This window comes from Egretta garzetta, unplaced genomic scaffold (genome assembly GCF_000687185.1).
Source record: "Egretta garzetta isolate BGI_Z169 unplaced genomic scaffold, ASM68718v1 scaffold397, whole genome shotgun sequence".
Lineage (NCBI taxonomy): Eukaryota > Metazoa > Chordata > Aves > Pelecaniformes > Ardeidae > Egretta > Egretta garzetta.
In genome coordinates, this window is record NW_009260493.1 from 2966274 (window position 1) to 2981805 (window position 15532).

A 15532-nucleotide genomic window follows, 5' to 3' on the forward strand; every position below is an offset into this window, starting at 1 on the left:
GAGGAAGCCTGTATTACACACAGAACCCTGTCAGGGAACAGTCGGCATAGGTTCTGCTAACCACTTTGTCCCCAGACAGGGTGAAGGCAGACAGACAGCCTGCAGGGAATGCTCCTCAGCGGGTACTGGCTCCTGGGGCAGTTCTGGGGGCCTATCACCAAGCATTGCAGGGGTGGCTGTAAGATCTCGGACATCCACATTCTAGTGCCTGGGAACATCTCTGGGTACTCTTGAAAGCCATTACTCCCATAAGTGGACAAATCAGCTTGTTCAATAGTTCTTATGTTCTTCAATGAAAAGACATTCTTTACTGAAACAATTTTGCTAGTACTCTGGCAGTCCTGCATCATCCTGGTTTTCATCAAGGGATGATAACCCTGTCCTGGTTCATGAACTTTTTCTGTGATCATGATACCATAAAGTATGAAGTACAGAAAATTTAAAAGGATGGTTTAGTACTGGGAAAATCAAAACAAGGGCCTCTTGGAAAGTCCAGGTTCTGTTTCTGTGTAAGTAACTCTTTGGGTAGGGTTTCCAGCTGAGGAAGGAGGTGCTGGTGCGGAGGTGGGAGCCTCTAGGTGGTTGAGCCACAGCTGATGAGGCTGCTGCCCTGGCTCTGAGGAGTCACTTAGGGTTGCCTTGCTACGGGAGCTGGCTCATACAAGCTTTGGCTGAGAGCATTTTTAAGTTCTGATGCAGTTTGAATAATGCTCTTGGAAAGTTAGAAAATGTATGTCTGGTTTTCTTTTGTAGAGTTCAGAGAGTATTGCTGTGTATGCAGTGCTATATTAATGGAAGGCTTTGATAGCTGCTTGAAAACATGCTTAAAGAGGGATAAAAAGGCACATACAAATTCATAATTCTCTTTTGAGCATCACTGATTTTTTTCCTGTCTATAACATGACTGAACACAATAGTATTGTCGATATAATATTAAAGTTATGCATAAATATTTCCATAGAAGAACAGCTATATTAATTTTTATTCACCTGTTTTAGACTTTCACTAAATGTCTGGAACAATTATTTTCTTTGTTTGTTCATTGTTGTATGAAATTTGCTACTTCTGTTACTGTAACATCTGATTTCCTGCCACTATGGGGTCCTTTTATTTAAGTGCTCCAGGGATGCATTTTCCTCAAACCAGACTTTGCTGTTCTGTTGTTATTTAATCTCATTGGGGAGGATATTTAACTACTCCAGTACCACATGCTTAACAGAAGGGGGAAAAACAGAATGAAAAAGGCCTGTAACTGAAGAGGGAAATTCTGACTGCAGTGAAATGGCAGAGATTTCAAGGAATTAATTTATTTCTGACTTTTTTTAAGACCTAGCTGACACTACGAAACATTTCAGTGTTGCATTTAAAATTAGCATAATGCATCTGTTAAACTGCTTTTTGTTTTTGCTTTTTCCAAATGCCACAGAGAACAGAAATGTGATGCAGTGGGTAGGTTCACCAAAGCAATGGATGATGGAGTTAAAGAGCTGCTGACAGTGGGACAAGAGCACTGGAAGAGGTGTACAGGGCGTAAGTGTCCCTTCTGAACTCAGCAGTCATTTCTGTGTTGCTTTTCTCTGGTTTGGTTTGCGGTTTTTTGTCATTGTTTGTTGTTTATAATTCAAGGCACATCTTAGAACTAAAGGAAATCCTAAATTATCGTGAGGATTGTATGGCATTCTGGCTGCTTTCAGTGTCTGAGAGTATAAATTGTGCAAGGCTTTTGGTTTTGTGGCTTTTTTCTTTCTCTCATAACAGAAATATCTGGTCCCTGCACAAAGGTTTAAAAATCTTTAAAGTTAAATAATGCTAGTAATCCAGCTAAAGTCCTTGTTGGACTTGTTCTCATATATTTGTCGTTTATCTACGTTTTAGTGAAATGGGCAAAGTAGAGCTGTCTATTTGATGAAATCATAAATGATTGCATTTTATTAACCCCTTATTTAGGATTCTTGCATGCCAGGAGGAGTGATTTAAAGATGAAATGAGTTTTTGTTTTTTTTTTAAAAAAAAAAAAAGAAAAAAAAAGAAAAAAAAAAAGAAAAACAACTTGATTCTAACTTAATCTTTAGCCCAATTCTTTTTCTCCTATCTTGTCTCTTCCTTCCCACAGATATTTAGGGTTGCAGAACTTCACACCAAGTCCCTATGACTCTGCCTGGGCTCTAATTTCCTAGTCCACAGCAGTGTTCAGTGTTTGTGGCCACCACAAGGCAGCTATTGAAAGCAAGCAGGTACTACAGCTGAGGATCATAATAAGAAACACTTCAGGGCAGGCTGTAGTGTCTGGCGACCAGAGACCTGTCACATACATCTCCTAAAATCTTCTCCATTTTTTTTCCTTCCTTTTTTCCTCTTTTTAACCCTTGCAAAAAAAACATTGCCCCCAGACTTAGGAGTAAGCACATTTCCTGAGTGGTCTCTTTGCTGCTTTCTAATCTAACACTGCAGTTGAATATCTGGGATTGACTGGAGGCAATGGGAAGTATTGAAGCCCAGTCTCTTCTGGTAGTGATTACATTAGACTTTAGTATCTATAGGACATGAACTTTAAATTATTAATGTTTTTCCACTTTGAATAAGGGGGTTTCCTTCTACACATCACTGACCCTCCTGCTGATCAAAAATAGTCTAACACAGGACAGAGCTCTAATATTGTACAGATCTCACTTCACTAGGAAATGACACCGAGGGGGAAGCGGAGGGCAGGGGAAGGAATAAAGTCTCTCAGATAAGACTAGAAAAATAGCATTGCTTTGTGGTTACCGAAGCAGTGATCAAACCTACCCTAGTCAAGGGCTGGCTGTGACTTGTGCTTAGAAATTCAGTGTTCTGTTGACTGCAAAAATCTCCCTAAACTCATGACAGTAGTATTTTAGCTATGGAATGGCTCTTCTAATACTTACAGCTATTAATTAGTTAGCGTAAACACAGTAAGTCAAACATGGCTGTGTTGAAGATTTTAACTTTTAACTTTCTAGACATTCATACTAAATAGAAAAAGGAAACTGGTAAATTGGGACATGCAAAACTGAAGAATTTCAGTAGTCTCTTAGGTTTTAAGTTCCTTGTCAGCTCTAGTCCCAATGCATAGTCAGAAGTATTTTTGGCACTTCCTGAGCAAGACTTATGTGCATTCCATTCTATGATATTTAAAATGACTGACAGTGGAAGCTTCCTAAATGCAAGTGAAAAGAAACCAAATGCTCTTTGCTTAAGGTTTCCACTGGGGATTCAGTAACAAGTTATTAACGGCTGATAACAGAATTCTAGTACTCCAAATGGTACCTGTTGTGTAAGAAATACCAGTTGTCATAAATAGATCTAACTTCTGGGTAAGAACTTGATCAAAGATAATCAATAACATTATGCATTTTGGGGGGGTGGGAGGGTTGGCTTTTGGGTTTTTTTTGTGGTGTTTTAACCATGCAAAGGGGTTCCCCTCTGAAAATCAAAAAAAAAAAGCTTACTCACTTTTTTTCTGCTAGCATAGGTAGCTTAAAAGTTGTTTTCACTTTTCAGGTTGCTTTTTAGGCCTCTGGGGTGGTGGTATGCAAAGTGTTAATAATGCGCTCATAAATCCCAGCTTATTGACTTCATTGTGAGGGAGCAATTTATGCATGTTTTCAGCAACTGGATTATAAAAAACAATTCTATTATTCGGAGACTTGCAGCAATTTTTATCCCTAGATAATCTTTGTTTCTAGTGCCTTTAAATACAAAATCTGTTATTTGAGGAGAGTTTAGATATTATAGGTCTGTATAATAATCCCCTCTCTTAAAATATTAATGAGATCTATTCTCCATATCACTCCCCATTCCCCCCTCCCCCAGGAGGATAAAGTCTGCCCATGAGGGGGAGAAAAAAAAAAATCTCACTGTATGCATAGGAGGACTGAGCTAGGAGTGCAGTGAGATTTTTTTATTATTTTTTTTTTTTATACAGCAGTCATAACTGTTTCCCCAACTGTTTGTGGCTTTCAAGAATCCAGATTGCAATTGCTTTATCCAGTTTTGGAACATCTGTAGCAGGGGAGGGGGTAACAATGTGATTGTAAATGCTTCACTAGAGGAAATGTAAAACCTAGTTGGTATTGACATCTGCTTCTATCAAGTTTTGGAGATGCTGCAGACTTAGTCTCACCTACCCTTGTGGGTTTTTGCTTCTGTTGCCCTCTTTTTTTCCCCATCCTTTTCCCCCTTTCAGCACTACCCAAGGAATACCAGAAGATCGGAAAAGCGTTGCAGAGCCTGGCACTGGTCTTCAGCACTAGTGGATACCAAGGTACTTCCATAGCTTCATTTGTAATTCACTTAACAGAAGATATTTAATTACATCATCCTACATTTCTTGCCAAAGATGTTAATGCTTTCCTCTTTGAACTTTAGATGTCAGACATGATTCTGGAAGAAATACTAAAAACTTGTTTCCCTGTGTGTGTTATGGGGTTTTTATATTCTAGTCTGCAATCTTGTTTTCTCTCACTGTATAATCATTTGGGGGGGTGTGTGGAGGAAATTAGCTTGATCTCACTAATATATGATCTGGTCACTGATCTGACTGACAAAACATGCTGTAGCATTTTTTTTGTGATATCAAAGGAAGGGGGAGAAAATGTGGCTTTGAAAATATCTGTCACAGAACTATTGTGTGACTTACTTCATGAAACAACTCCACATGGGAATGGAAAGCTTACTACAAGATTTTTGTATGCTGTTATGTGGACTGGAGTGTTGGCCTAACTGTAGCTTTTTCCTGTCCTTCACCTTTCCTTCTTCAAGAGTCTTTAAAATAGAGCCTGTCATGTTAGGTATGAAAATTGTGGGAGGGAAAAGGAGGGCATCAGTTGCTGAAAGTTCTCCTAAAATGTAGTCTTTAGGCCATATGTTAGGTTCTGCTAATATTTTCCAGATAACCGGAAAATATTTTCTCATATCCCAGCAGGACCTAATTGAGTCCATTTTCTCTGGGATTCTTTTGTCAAATGTAATTTTTTTTCCCCAGACTTAATAACAGAACTGCTCTGTTCTAAAACCTTAAACACTATAGCAGAGAGACTTCCTGAAATCTATGTTAGGACTTTTAGTTGACCAGTACTTACTCTGACTACTCATCTATCCTTTGCTTTGTACTCTTAAAGCTTTTTGCCCCATAAACCATGTATCAAAATGCAACTACTTCTGAAACTCAGGTTCTCTGCTGCTGGAAACATTGGAAATGGGCATAGTCCTTGTAGTTTGTTCTCATATTTGTCCTGTACTTCAACAGGATGACTGCTTAGTTAGAATTGGAGCATAACATGTTGCCTAAAATGTTACTTTTGGATGTGAGAACCAAGTAGGGTATTTGCATAGTTATGTACTGTTAGCATGGGCTAGAAAACTGTAAATCCTAGCCAGCTAAAATCTGTAGCAAGAATTCTTAAGAAAGTTCAGGCACTTTTCAGTCCTATTACATATGTTCTATTGCCAGGGCAAAGGGAAAACAATATGGCTTAAAACCAGGATGTAAAATTGCAGATCAGCCTTATGAAGGAAAGCTTCAATTTGATTTCCAGCATCTTCAAACGGTATGAAAAAACAGATCCCATGATGCTTGGGAACAAGGCAAGGATGTTTCTCTTTGCTGTTTGCCCAGTTGTACCTGGTTGCACCCTAGTATCTTGCTGAGGAAAATCCACTTCTCACTGATGCCTTTGTCCTGATTGGCCCTTTTTAATAACTGGCACACCAGTGTATTTTTTCAGAATTAATAATATATGCTTTTTTATTTGAGTTCCCAGGAAGAGAGAATATGTGCAGTGCATGTGTTGCTTTAAATGTCTTCATCACTGCTGCCCTCACTCTGTCGTACCTGCTGTTTCTGTACAATTTCATTTGATGGTACGGGTCTATGGATTAAGCAGACTCTATGCAAGAGACATAAGCACCTGGATTTAAACAGTTAGGATGCAGCTTTCCTGATCTCAATATTTAAAAGAAGGCACTGGAACTGTTCCTTCAAATGAAGAAGTACTAGCTGGGCTGAGGGTGGGGTATGGTTTTTCTGGACAATCAGTAAAGAGGAATGGCTCCTTCAGCCATAGGTAAAGGCACTCAGTTCAGTTGGGAGCTGAATCTCTCTTTTAAATACTTGAGTTCTGAAGTCTAAGCATATAGGCCGCTGAAAATTGCAACAACTGATTTGATGACACAAACGTTTCCAGCTAGTGGTAGCTGACTTCTGACATACTGAATACACTGTTAGTTCATTCATTTTCACAGTTAGGATGGGCTGCTCAGAGAGGTGGTAGAGTCCTCATCCCTGGAGGTATTTAAAAGAAGGAGAGATGAGGTGCTTAGGGACATGGTTTAGTGGTGGGATGGCAGGGTTAGGTTAACGGTTGGACTCGATGATCTTAAAGGTCTTTTCCAACCAAAGTGATTCTATGTATCTACTATCCTTACCCTTTTCATCAGTGCTGCCTGCTTGCTCTGAAAAGCCTTATTATATGTGGTGAATGTCTACTGCCTTCTCTGCTGATTTCCAGCCTAAAATGTTTAACAAGCATCTTGCCTGGTGCAATCTTAATCTGACTCATTCAAGCTCTTTTCCTTTAATGGTGCAGAGTGAACCTTATCAATTAGCTGCCAGCTACAGTGCATACTAGGAATCTGTACCCAGTATTTGCAGAGGCAAGGGTACCTTTAAAACTATTAAGGACACTTCGAGAGGTTCTCATTTCATTTGGCCATGGGCCTATGTACTGTCCGATCAGTTTTAAGAACGCTTGCTTTGAAAGTATGATCCTGGTCCAAAAATGCATATTGGACAGTTCCAGAGTATGCCTGGAAGTGTCTTGCAGCCTGGCACTATGTTGCCTATCCTATTGCATCATACAATGCTCTTAAGTTAATGCAGCCTTAAATAGTATGGCTCTTCTTGTGCGTCACCAAATCTGGGCGAGTCTTTCTCCTATATTAAGAAAATGTGAATGGCTGTGGTATGCCATTCAACCATAGTAAGATCTCCTAATCCTACATCACCCCTCAGGAATTTTGTTAGGCAGCTACATGCAAGTTTCACTATCCTGCCAGCTAGCAACAGGCACATCTTGCCTTCCAAGCTGCTTGTGTGCTGAGCATTATCAGTCTGAGGTGTACTTGTCAAGAAAAACCTTGCTGCAAATAGTTCCCTAGTATATCAAACTTGATTTTTTTTTCCCACTCCTGGATTCTGTTAAAACTTGCTTTGAAAAAAAAGAAAACAAAAACGCATCTTAACAAACAAAATTCTGCTGCCCTAATCAAGCCTTACAGAATATTAGTTCCCTCAATATGCCTGGTGTATTTCCGCAGAGGTGATAATCGCAGGCATTTATTTACCTAGCAGTTGAACTGCGAAGAGATGCTCTGCTAAACATCTCTAAAAGACTCCTCAGAGTTCTACATCTTCCTTCATCTCCTTATGGCAGTGTGCAGGCCTGGAAATCAACAACAGTATCAGTTTCTCCTCGTGGTTGGGTTAAATATCTGTAGAATATTACTGGCCATTTTAACTGGTCTCTTTACAACTACCTTTAGTCAATGCTTTTAAGCCCTCTCTGTTTCTCATGGGGATATATGGGTATACGTAATGTACCCTGCCCTAATTTTGTTATAAAAGTCAGCAGCATGTCGGGCTCTCTGCTTTTCCGTTGATTAAAGAAGCCTTGACATCCTGATACATCCTTGCACTGGGACCCAGCTCAGCTTTCACAGCTTTTGTGAAGAAGCCCATTCCCAGCTTTGCATCGGTTCAGAAGCTGAGAATGCTAGAAACTTGGTACTGCCCAAGTAACAAAACCCTGACCAAAACCTATGCTGACAACAGTGATTGGGAGCAATCTACTGCTGGAATTCAAGTTACTGTGATAGGTGAGCAATGTGGGTTGTGTGCGGTATCTCTGACAAGGCGGCCTGGTGTAGGGAGTGACCGAGCGAGCATGGCACGGCACTGCTGATAACGTGTGTTAGAGCTTGGAGGGTGCGGCAGGCGAGAGATTAAATCTGGCTCTTTAAGGTGCCCTGGCACTACCTGAAAAGAGATTGTAGAAGAGGAGGTTGCAGTGTGAGGAGCTGCAGATACTCTTCTACCATGTGTGTGCCTGCCTGTTATCAGGATCCACTGTCTGGGACTACTTTTAAATATACTATCCCTTAGCCCTGCTTCTGGAGGAGTGTGAATGCCTCTGCTAGTAGTAGAAACTCTTAATGGACCCTGTGCCTTCTACAAGGTGGCTTTGTGCCCTGCTGCCGCCAAATGAAACAGGATTGGTGTTGGGAGGGTTGGTGTAGATTCTTTGGAGCTCCAATCTGTGGAGGTCCTTTCAGTTCTGCACAGAAGGGGAGGATTTTCTCTTTCTACTCAAGTATACATACTCTTCCTCTTTCTCTTTGCTCAGATAGGAAAAGTCATTGTCTTTTTATGGCATTATGAAATGAACAGCAACATCTAGACTAGCCTGGCTTCTAACTCTAATTAAAGCCACACCATGTTTTGTCTTGTCCTAAAATCTAGCAGTCAGTTGCAGAAGCAGCAGTTACTTTAAAGCTGCTCAAGATTAATTCTGAGCAGACATGGGGAATTCTGAAATAATGAAATTATTTAAGTCTACCTGAAATAATGAAATTGATCTCTCTGAAGTTTTGTTTTTATTGTTTCACAACAATGTGACGGTATCTTCTGAATTATGTACCTCTTAGATCTCACAATGGGATTTCATGTTGGTTTTATTTTTATTTTATCCCGACAGGCTGAAATAGGAGAAAAATAACTATTTCTTTTGTAGTGTTTGTGTTGCTGGACTTACTAGTTCTTAGGATCAGTAGCTTTCCCTCAAAGCTTTTGGCTTTATGAAACCAGTCTAATGGAAAGTAAGAATTGATTGATAGAACTGAAAAAACAATCGGTCACTACTTTGTTTCCTTTAGGACACGCCAAAATGAAGGAATCCTATTTAATAAATCTCTTGCGTAGATTAGTCCATATGTTGTAGTTAAAGAAGGTACTTTAATGTTCAGATTAATCATTAATGAAATCAGTGTTTGGTAATTTTCAATTAAGTCACTGATTAATGTCTAGAATAAAAACAAAATGTTTGTAAAAGACTAGCTGCTGCCTAATATGTCTGAAAGGAGGAGAAAAATAATTTTCTCTTAAACTAATACTCAATATTTGCAAATTATACCTTCCCCTTTTTCTACCTCAATTTGCTTTTCATACTGTTGACTACATGCTCTGGACAAGCTAACACGGATGCAAAAAACCTGTGGTGTTTTGGGAAGGTGAAGTGGGATGAAAAACCCAAGAATGTAAGGCTTGTTTCCATCTTTGACCCACATAGCCATGTCCTGCTAGTAATACAGTGTTATGAGCGCTTGTGGTGGTGTCTAGATTAGGATTTGTGGTGATGTCTGTATTTTTAAGTGTAGTTTGTGGGGCCCTTTGATCTATTTCGTATGACGATGACAGTTAGAAACCCACTCTCAAAAGCATTGATTCTTACAGAGCTTGAAAATATTATCCAAGCATTCCCTAAAGGGTCAGAAATCTTGTTGGCAAGGAATAAAGTTAGTTGGGCCTCCTTCCACTTCTCTGACCTTTATGGTCCAGGACTGTTGGATAGCTTAGGGCTAGCATCACTGCTCCATTCTCCACAGGGCATTGTGGAGAATTTACTGCTTATCAGGTATGACAATAATTTATTAAAAATCAGAACACCTGGTGTCTATTCAGCTGTTAGTCTATCTTCTAGTGTCACCCTTCTCATTCTCCCTTCCCTCCCCTTCTGGTAGGCTTCCTATTGCCCCGTGTAGGGTGATACCTGCGTATTTAAATTACATACAGCTATGAAATGTGGAAGTGAACAGTGCTAGTACTATGGTAAAACAGTGTTTATGTGGTCCCTTTAGCATTCATTTTCTACAAAATCCTCAGAGTCTTTGTTTTGTAATGGTATAAAAACTACTAATATTTTTCTAGCTTCTTTATTACTGCTGGTTGTGAAATGATGACTAGGCATTTATTATTGTAAAATAAGCTATTTTAGAACTTTGCCTTGAATCAAGGCCAGTTTCTTACTGTAAGTTGAACATTGATGTTTACTTTTAGGAGAATCTGATCTCAATGGAGCAATAACAGAAGCAGGAAAAACCTATGAAGAAATTGCCAGTCTTGTAGCAGATCAGGTAGGAGTATTATGAATACATTGGCACAGTGTGTACAAACATATCACCTCTTTGGGTCACTTCTGACTTTCCTTCTTTTCTGTTAAAATGTAATTGCTAGTGCTGCAGACCAGTTAAATGAAATTACTATTAATACTTTTAAATGCACTTTCATCTTCTTTTCTGCTTGACATGCAATTGCTGGCTTCAGTAAAAATCTAGCTTAAATAAATTGTGATTGGTGTCAGCATTCAAGTTATAAGTTGATGTTTAGCATATTAAGCTTAAAGTCTCCAAAATGAAGATCCTCTTGCTTGCAAGGTTGACTCTGAAAGTTCTTAAAACAGCTTTCTAAGTCAGCGACTAAGGAGTTGCACCTGTGCACACACATATCTGTATGTATGAGATTGTTACTTAATAGTGCTGTTGCTAGTGCCTGTAACTCCTCTTCAGTTAAAATTTGAGGGAAAACACCCTCACTTCATAAGCTAGTGTTGAGCAAAACAAAGAACAGAGGCATCTACTCGCTGGTGCTCAGTACCTTACTCCAAAGAGCTTGTATTTTAATAAGGACCTTTTTAAATATGAAAAACTTGCAACAAACAAATAAGATTTCTGGTTGGGGTTTTTTCTGTTCTTTCCTTCCCTTTTTTCCCCCTCACCCTTTTTTGGCATCATAGTTTCTTTTCTGTGATGTTAATATGGCACAGACACTTTTACTAATGCTTACACTTTGTTTATTAGCCGAAGAAAGATCTTCACTTTTTGATGGAAACAAATCATGAATATAAGGGATTTCTTGGTTGCTTCCCTGACATCATAGGCGCTCATAAGGTACATGACGGGCCTTTCCTTTTAAGGGTTGGGCAGTAGAACAATCTGTAGCAACAAAAGTAGTGATAAGGTACAGTGCATTTGTGCAGCAGCCTGGGCCCTGCTTCTAGAAACACTGAAAGCTTCTGTGAAATTGGCATGTTGAATTTTAAAATCTAAAAAACTTAGAGGGGAGGGAAGCCAGAACTCATCTCGAGATTGGACAATATCACGACTTTCTGCTATAGTAGAGCACTAGAAGCTTTGTGATTTTCTTCAGGTTAACTTCATGTTCCAATGTGGTAAATAGGAATAGTGTAAATTTGTAGTATTTGAATCTTCCATGGTAGTTGATACTAATCCATACCAGTATTGTAGGAAAAATTGTGTATGCTTACATAGCTAGCTTACTGATAGGTGATAAATAACCATGCACTGCCTAGAAGTTTAATATTAAAAAATAGAGAATAGGGCTAACTTTTTTTTTGGGGGGGGCACTTTGTAATATGAAAGCCATCAAATAATAAAACAATAAGTTTGGCCATTGTCTCTAGTCTTGGATATTCTGATCTTTTTTTGGTCCTAGTGTTTTCCTTATGTTCATGTGCCTGCTGTAACATATCTCAGGAAACTAAAAATTTTGAAATATTGAACAAGTACACAAGTTTGGTTTGTTTTTTTACCACCACCTGAAGTGTTAAATGTATAAAACCAGAACATACTTCTGAGAGCAACAAAGATAAAAGCATATCAGATTTGTGTATTCTTTCTTCAGGACAACTTGTGGTCCCTCATCCCACAGAATCCTTAGGGGAAAAATACCATAAAAGGAGAAGAAATGTTTTTTAAAACTCGAAACATAAGCCTACTTGCCAAGAGACATGTAAATAGATTCTCTTGAATGTTGTTTGGCACAAACATATTGTGAAGGGGGAGATATTTCTCTTTTTGAATGTTGTTTATGCAACACAATGGTTTTCCTGAATCAAAAGTTATAAATTGCAATGAGTTGCAGTCTATTGGCAAGTAGTTTATATTGTCTCATCTTGTATAATGTGCAAATAAGGTTCTACAGGCATCTGATAGTTTGAGGCTTTTGGATGTCTGTTGTGTTGGTCAGCTGTATTTTCAAACTTGGTCATTTTGTCCTTCCTGTATATCCTTGTGTATTCTTGCTTTTACCAAACTCAGTTTCCTAGTGACTGTGTTCATGCCTGTGTTTGAAGTCACTTTTTGCAAGCTGTTAGGACTCTTGAAAGCAATAGAGTAAAATAACAAACTTTGTGTGAAAATGTGGGAAGGCAGAACCGGTCACTGTGCATGTGTGTGTATATATATATATGTGTAGAGTGTGGAAGCTCAAAACGCAGTCAGTGGCTTTTTAGATGACTATAAAAACCTTTAAGTTGATGACTCTCTAATCTACTCTTTTAATCTTTATGCATTTCGTTTCTACAGGGAGCAATAGAAAGAGTGAAGGAAAGTGATAAATTAGTTGCAACCAGTAAAATAACACCACAAGACAAACAGAACATGGTGAAACGTGTGAGCACCATGGCTTATGCACTACAAGGTAAACCAAACTTTGGGCTGAATGGCAATGACCTCTGAAGGGCATCTCTTAAGTAACAAACTTTGAAAGAGAATCTTTATTCTACCAGGAATGATAATAAGAGCTAGATATGGTTGTGAGTGGTTTGGGTTTTTTTTCTTCATGACCTGCTTAGATTTTTCTTAAAATTGCAGTTATTTTGCCCATTGTTTTCTTTCAAATCTCATCCTGCTATTGCAAAAGATACATGTTTTGGAAATGCAATTTAAAAAAAAAAAAAACACCACCCCAGACTGATTCTTCCATTTTGAATTGATAATGTCTCAAAAAAAAAAAAAAAAAGCATGGGCCCTGATGCAGGAAGCAGTTCATAGTGTGCAGAAATGTTTTTCTGACTCATGGGTTAGTCAGACATGATGCAGTTGAGATTTGTGTTCTTGAGGGTAAGATTTTCTTTCCTGGATGTTCTTTGAATGAACTTTTCCTCTTCAGGTTAGAGATGTAAATATGAGATGTAGCACACTGCAGCTGAAAAACTGGGGAAGCAAGGAGTCAGGGCTGAGTCCTGCAGGATATCAAGCCCTTAAGTGCATCCTGTTGCTGACTTCAGTGGGACTACTCCTTGCTGAGGGAGTTGCATCTTTTTTTAGCTGACTTAAAGCCAAGAGTATTCAGTATTTTACGGGACAAAGAGCAATGCACAAAACTGATTTTAAAAACAAACAAGAAAAATCCCCACGCCCTCCTCCTTCCTGGTCACAATGATGCAAGAGGATTGTGCTGTATAAGAGATCTCTAGGATGACTTTTACAATCTAGAATATTTCTTCTCCCTCTATTTGTATCTCAAAATATATTTAAGTTTTTATTTCAGCCATAAGCTGTGATCTGACAAGACATGCAGAAAGTGGTGAAAGGTGGTGTGGATTCAGTAATGTTGTTTCTCAGGTTTCTACTGAAACAGCCTCAGTCAAGAACAGGTCAAACAGTACTGGCTGTATCTGGTTTTTTGAGCTAAATATTTACAGCTGTGGCTTACAGCCTGGTATCTGTACCCTTGGAAATCTGAATGTTCTAGCCAAATTCTGTTGGAGACACTTCAGGAAAGAGCAGTACCTCAGTAGGAGAAAACCCTGCTTGTATTCTTTATCAAGTCTTTGTACACCCGAGTATTATAGCAAGAACCTGGCTTCATCCACAAGTGTCCGTATCTTAGCAGTGAGTAATTGATATCCTACCAATTTTACGAACAGTTCCATCATAACTTGAGTGCTTCAGGCAAAAGGGGTGGTGGAAGCATGAGAACAGTAACTATGCTGGCAGGGCTGGACACTGAGCTTGTTGCACAGTAACTAACCTGAACTGAGTGAAACTTCCTAATTACAAATGCTTCTCTTAAATAATTTGCCTCCTGGGTCTAATTGCAGCTGAGATGAATCACTTTCACAGTAACCGGATTTATGACTACAACAGTGTCATTCGTCTGTATCTGGAGCAGCAGGCACAGTTTTATGAAACGGTAAGGTATAGTATTTCAGTGCCATTTTCCTGGCACATACTGTGCTGCTACTTTTTATAAGAAATACTCGCAGTACTTAATCATCTTTTTGCATGAGCCTTTCCCAGAGAGCAGACATTTGAAGAATTGTACATATAAAAAAAATAAAAGAAAAAGGAGTGAGTTAAATAATTATTTTCCTATAGTTACTATTCCTGTGCTCATGACTACGTCATATTAGACCTAAAAAACAATGTTGAGAAACATTATTGTTCACAGCTTGATTTTTTTTTTCAATGCCAGTACTAAGGTTACAAAGAATTTTAGTAGCATGGTATGCAGTAAGAAAGACCTGCTGCACTGAATATGACAATAAACTGTTTGAACGAAACATCCCTCCCATGGGATGAGAGGACGAAGGGAAGCTTCTGTGATTTAAAGCCTGATATATACAAGTGTGGGGCAGGGGAGACTGGAGTGGTTTAGGTGACTTATTAAATATAGTAACTCTAAGGTGCTTGACCTACAACCTTAGTTCTCATTTAAAATTGTTCTTATGCATGTATTCCTTGTGGTTTTTCAAATGAAACACAACACAGCCCTCCTGTGTTAGTGCAGTGCTACATAACCTAAGAGGCAGGATCACAGCCCTGCCAACAGTCCTTTCTCCAACACAACCTGAGCGGTGAAAGCACAAAATGAACAAGGCAGAAAGTGCATATGCAAGAAGAAAAGTCTTTACAATGGAATGCTTTGAAAGTCCTACATACACAAAATCTTTAGGAAAACTGCAGTTTTTCAGAAGATGAGGGAACAATTTGTTTAATTTCTTAGCCTGCAATCCTATTTCTGCATAGTGTAAATTGACTACATGTTTAATGTGTTGTTTCTTTGTTTCAGATTGCACAGAAGCTGAGGCAGGCACTCAGCCGCTTTCCTGTGATGTAAAGAATAAGGAGTAGTCAACAATAAAGAATAACTCCGAAGTGCTTTTCTGATTTGGGGGCAATGCCAATAAAAAGTTGTTAGCCTTTGCCAGCCAAAAAAAACCCACCAAAAAACCCCCAACAACAACAAAAATCAGTTGTAGAAAAAAAAAAAAAAAGAATTATTTAAAATTTTACTTTATCAGCCTAAATCGTAAGATAAGGTTCTTTTATTTTGAATGCTATCCCATTTGTAACATTATTTAAGTAAAGACAAAAAAACCCCCAAAAACAACAAAAATCAGTTGTAGAAAAAAAAAAAAAAATTATTTAAAATTTTACTTTATCAGCCTAAATCGTAAGATAAGGTTCTTTTATTTTGAATGCTATCCCATTTGTAACATTATTTAAGTAAAGACAGCTAGATAATGCAGTCAGTTTAGGGATCTAAATTACCAAACTGATATGTTGCCATGGACTTCATGCAGACTTGCATCTATCAGATGTTCTTCCAAAAACTCTTAACATCAGAGTTACAAATTTATCTCTCTTTTCA

At 38.6% G+C, this 15532-nt stretch overlaps 1 protein-coding gene across 1 annotated transcript in view; it reads left to right on the plus strand.

The window, feature by feature from the left end:
• The window catches only part of SNX9 (sorting nexin 9), a 42195-nt gene extending 27000 nt beyond the window's left edge, over positions 1-15195 (plus strand). Inside the window, exons 11-17 of the mRNA XM_009644301.2 lie at positions 1427-1530; positions 4208-4285; positions 10133-10209; positions 10933-11022; positions 12460-12574; positions 13980-14071; positions 14951-15195. Of these exons, the coding sequence (XP_009642596.1) occupies positions 1427-1530; positions 4208-4285; positions 10133-10209; positions 10933-11022; positions 12460-12574; positions 13980-14071; positions 14951-14998 (604 nt within the window). The 3' untranslated portion in view covers positions 14999-15195. The remainder of the gene's footprint in view (positions 1-1426; positions 1531-4207; positions 4286-10132; positions 10210-10932; positions 11023-12459; positions 12575-13979; positions 14072-14950) is intronic.
• Positions 15196-15532: the final 337 nt, after the last annotated feature.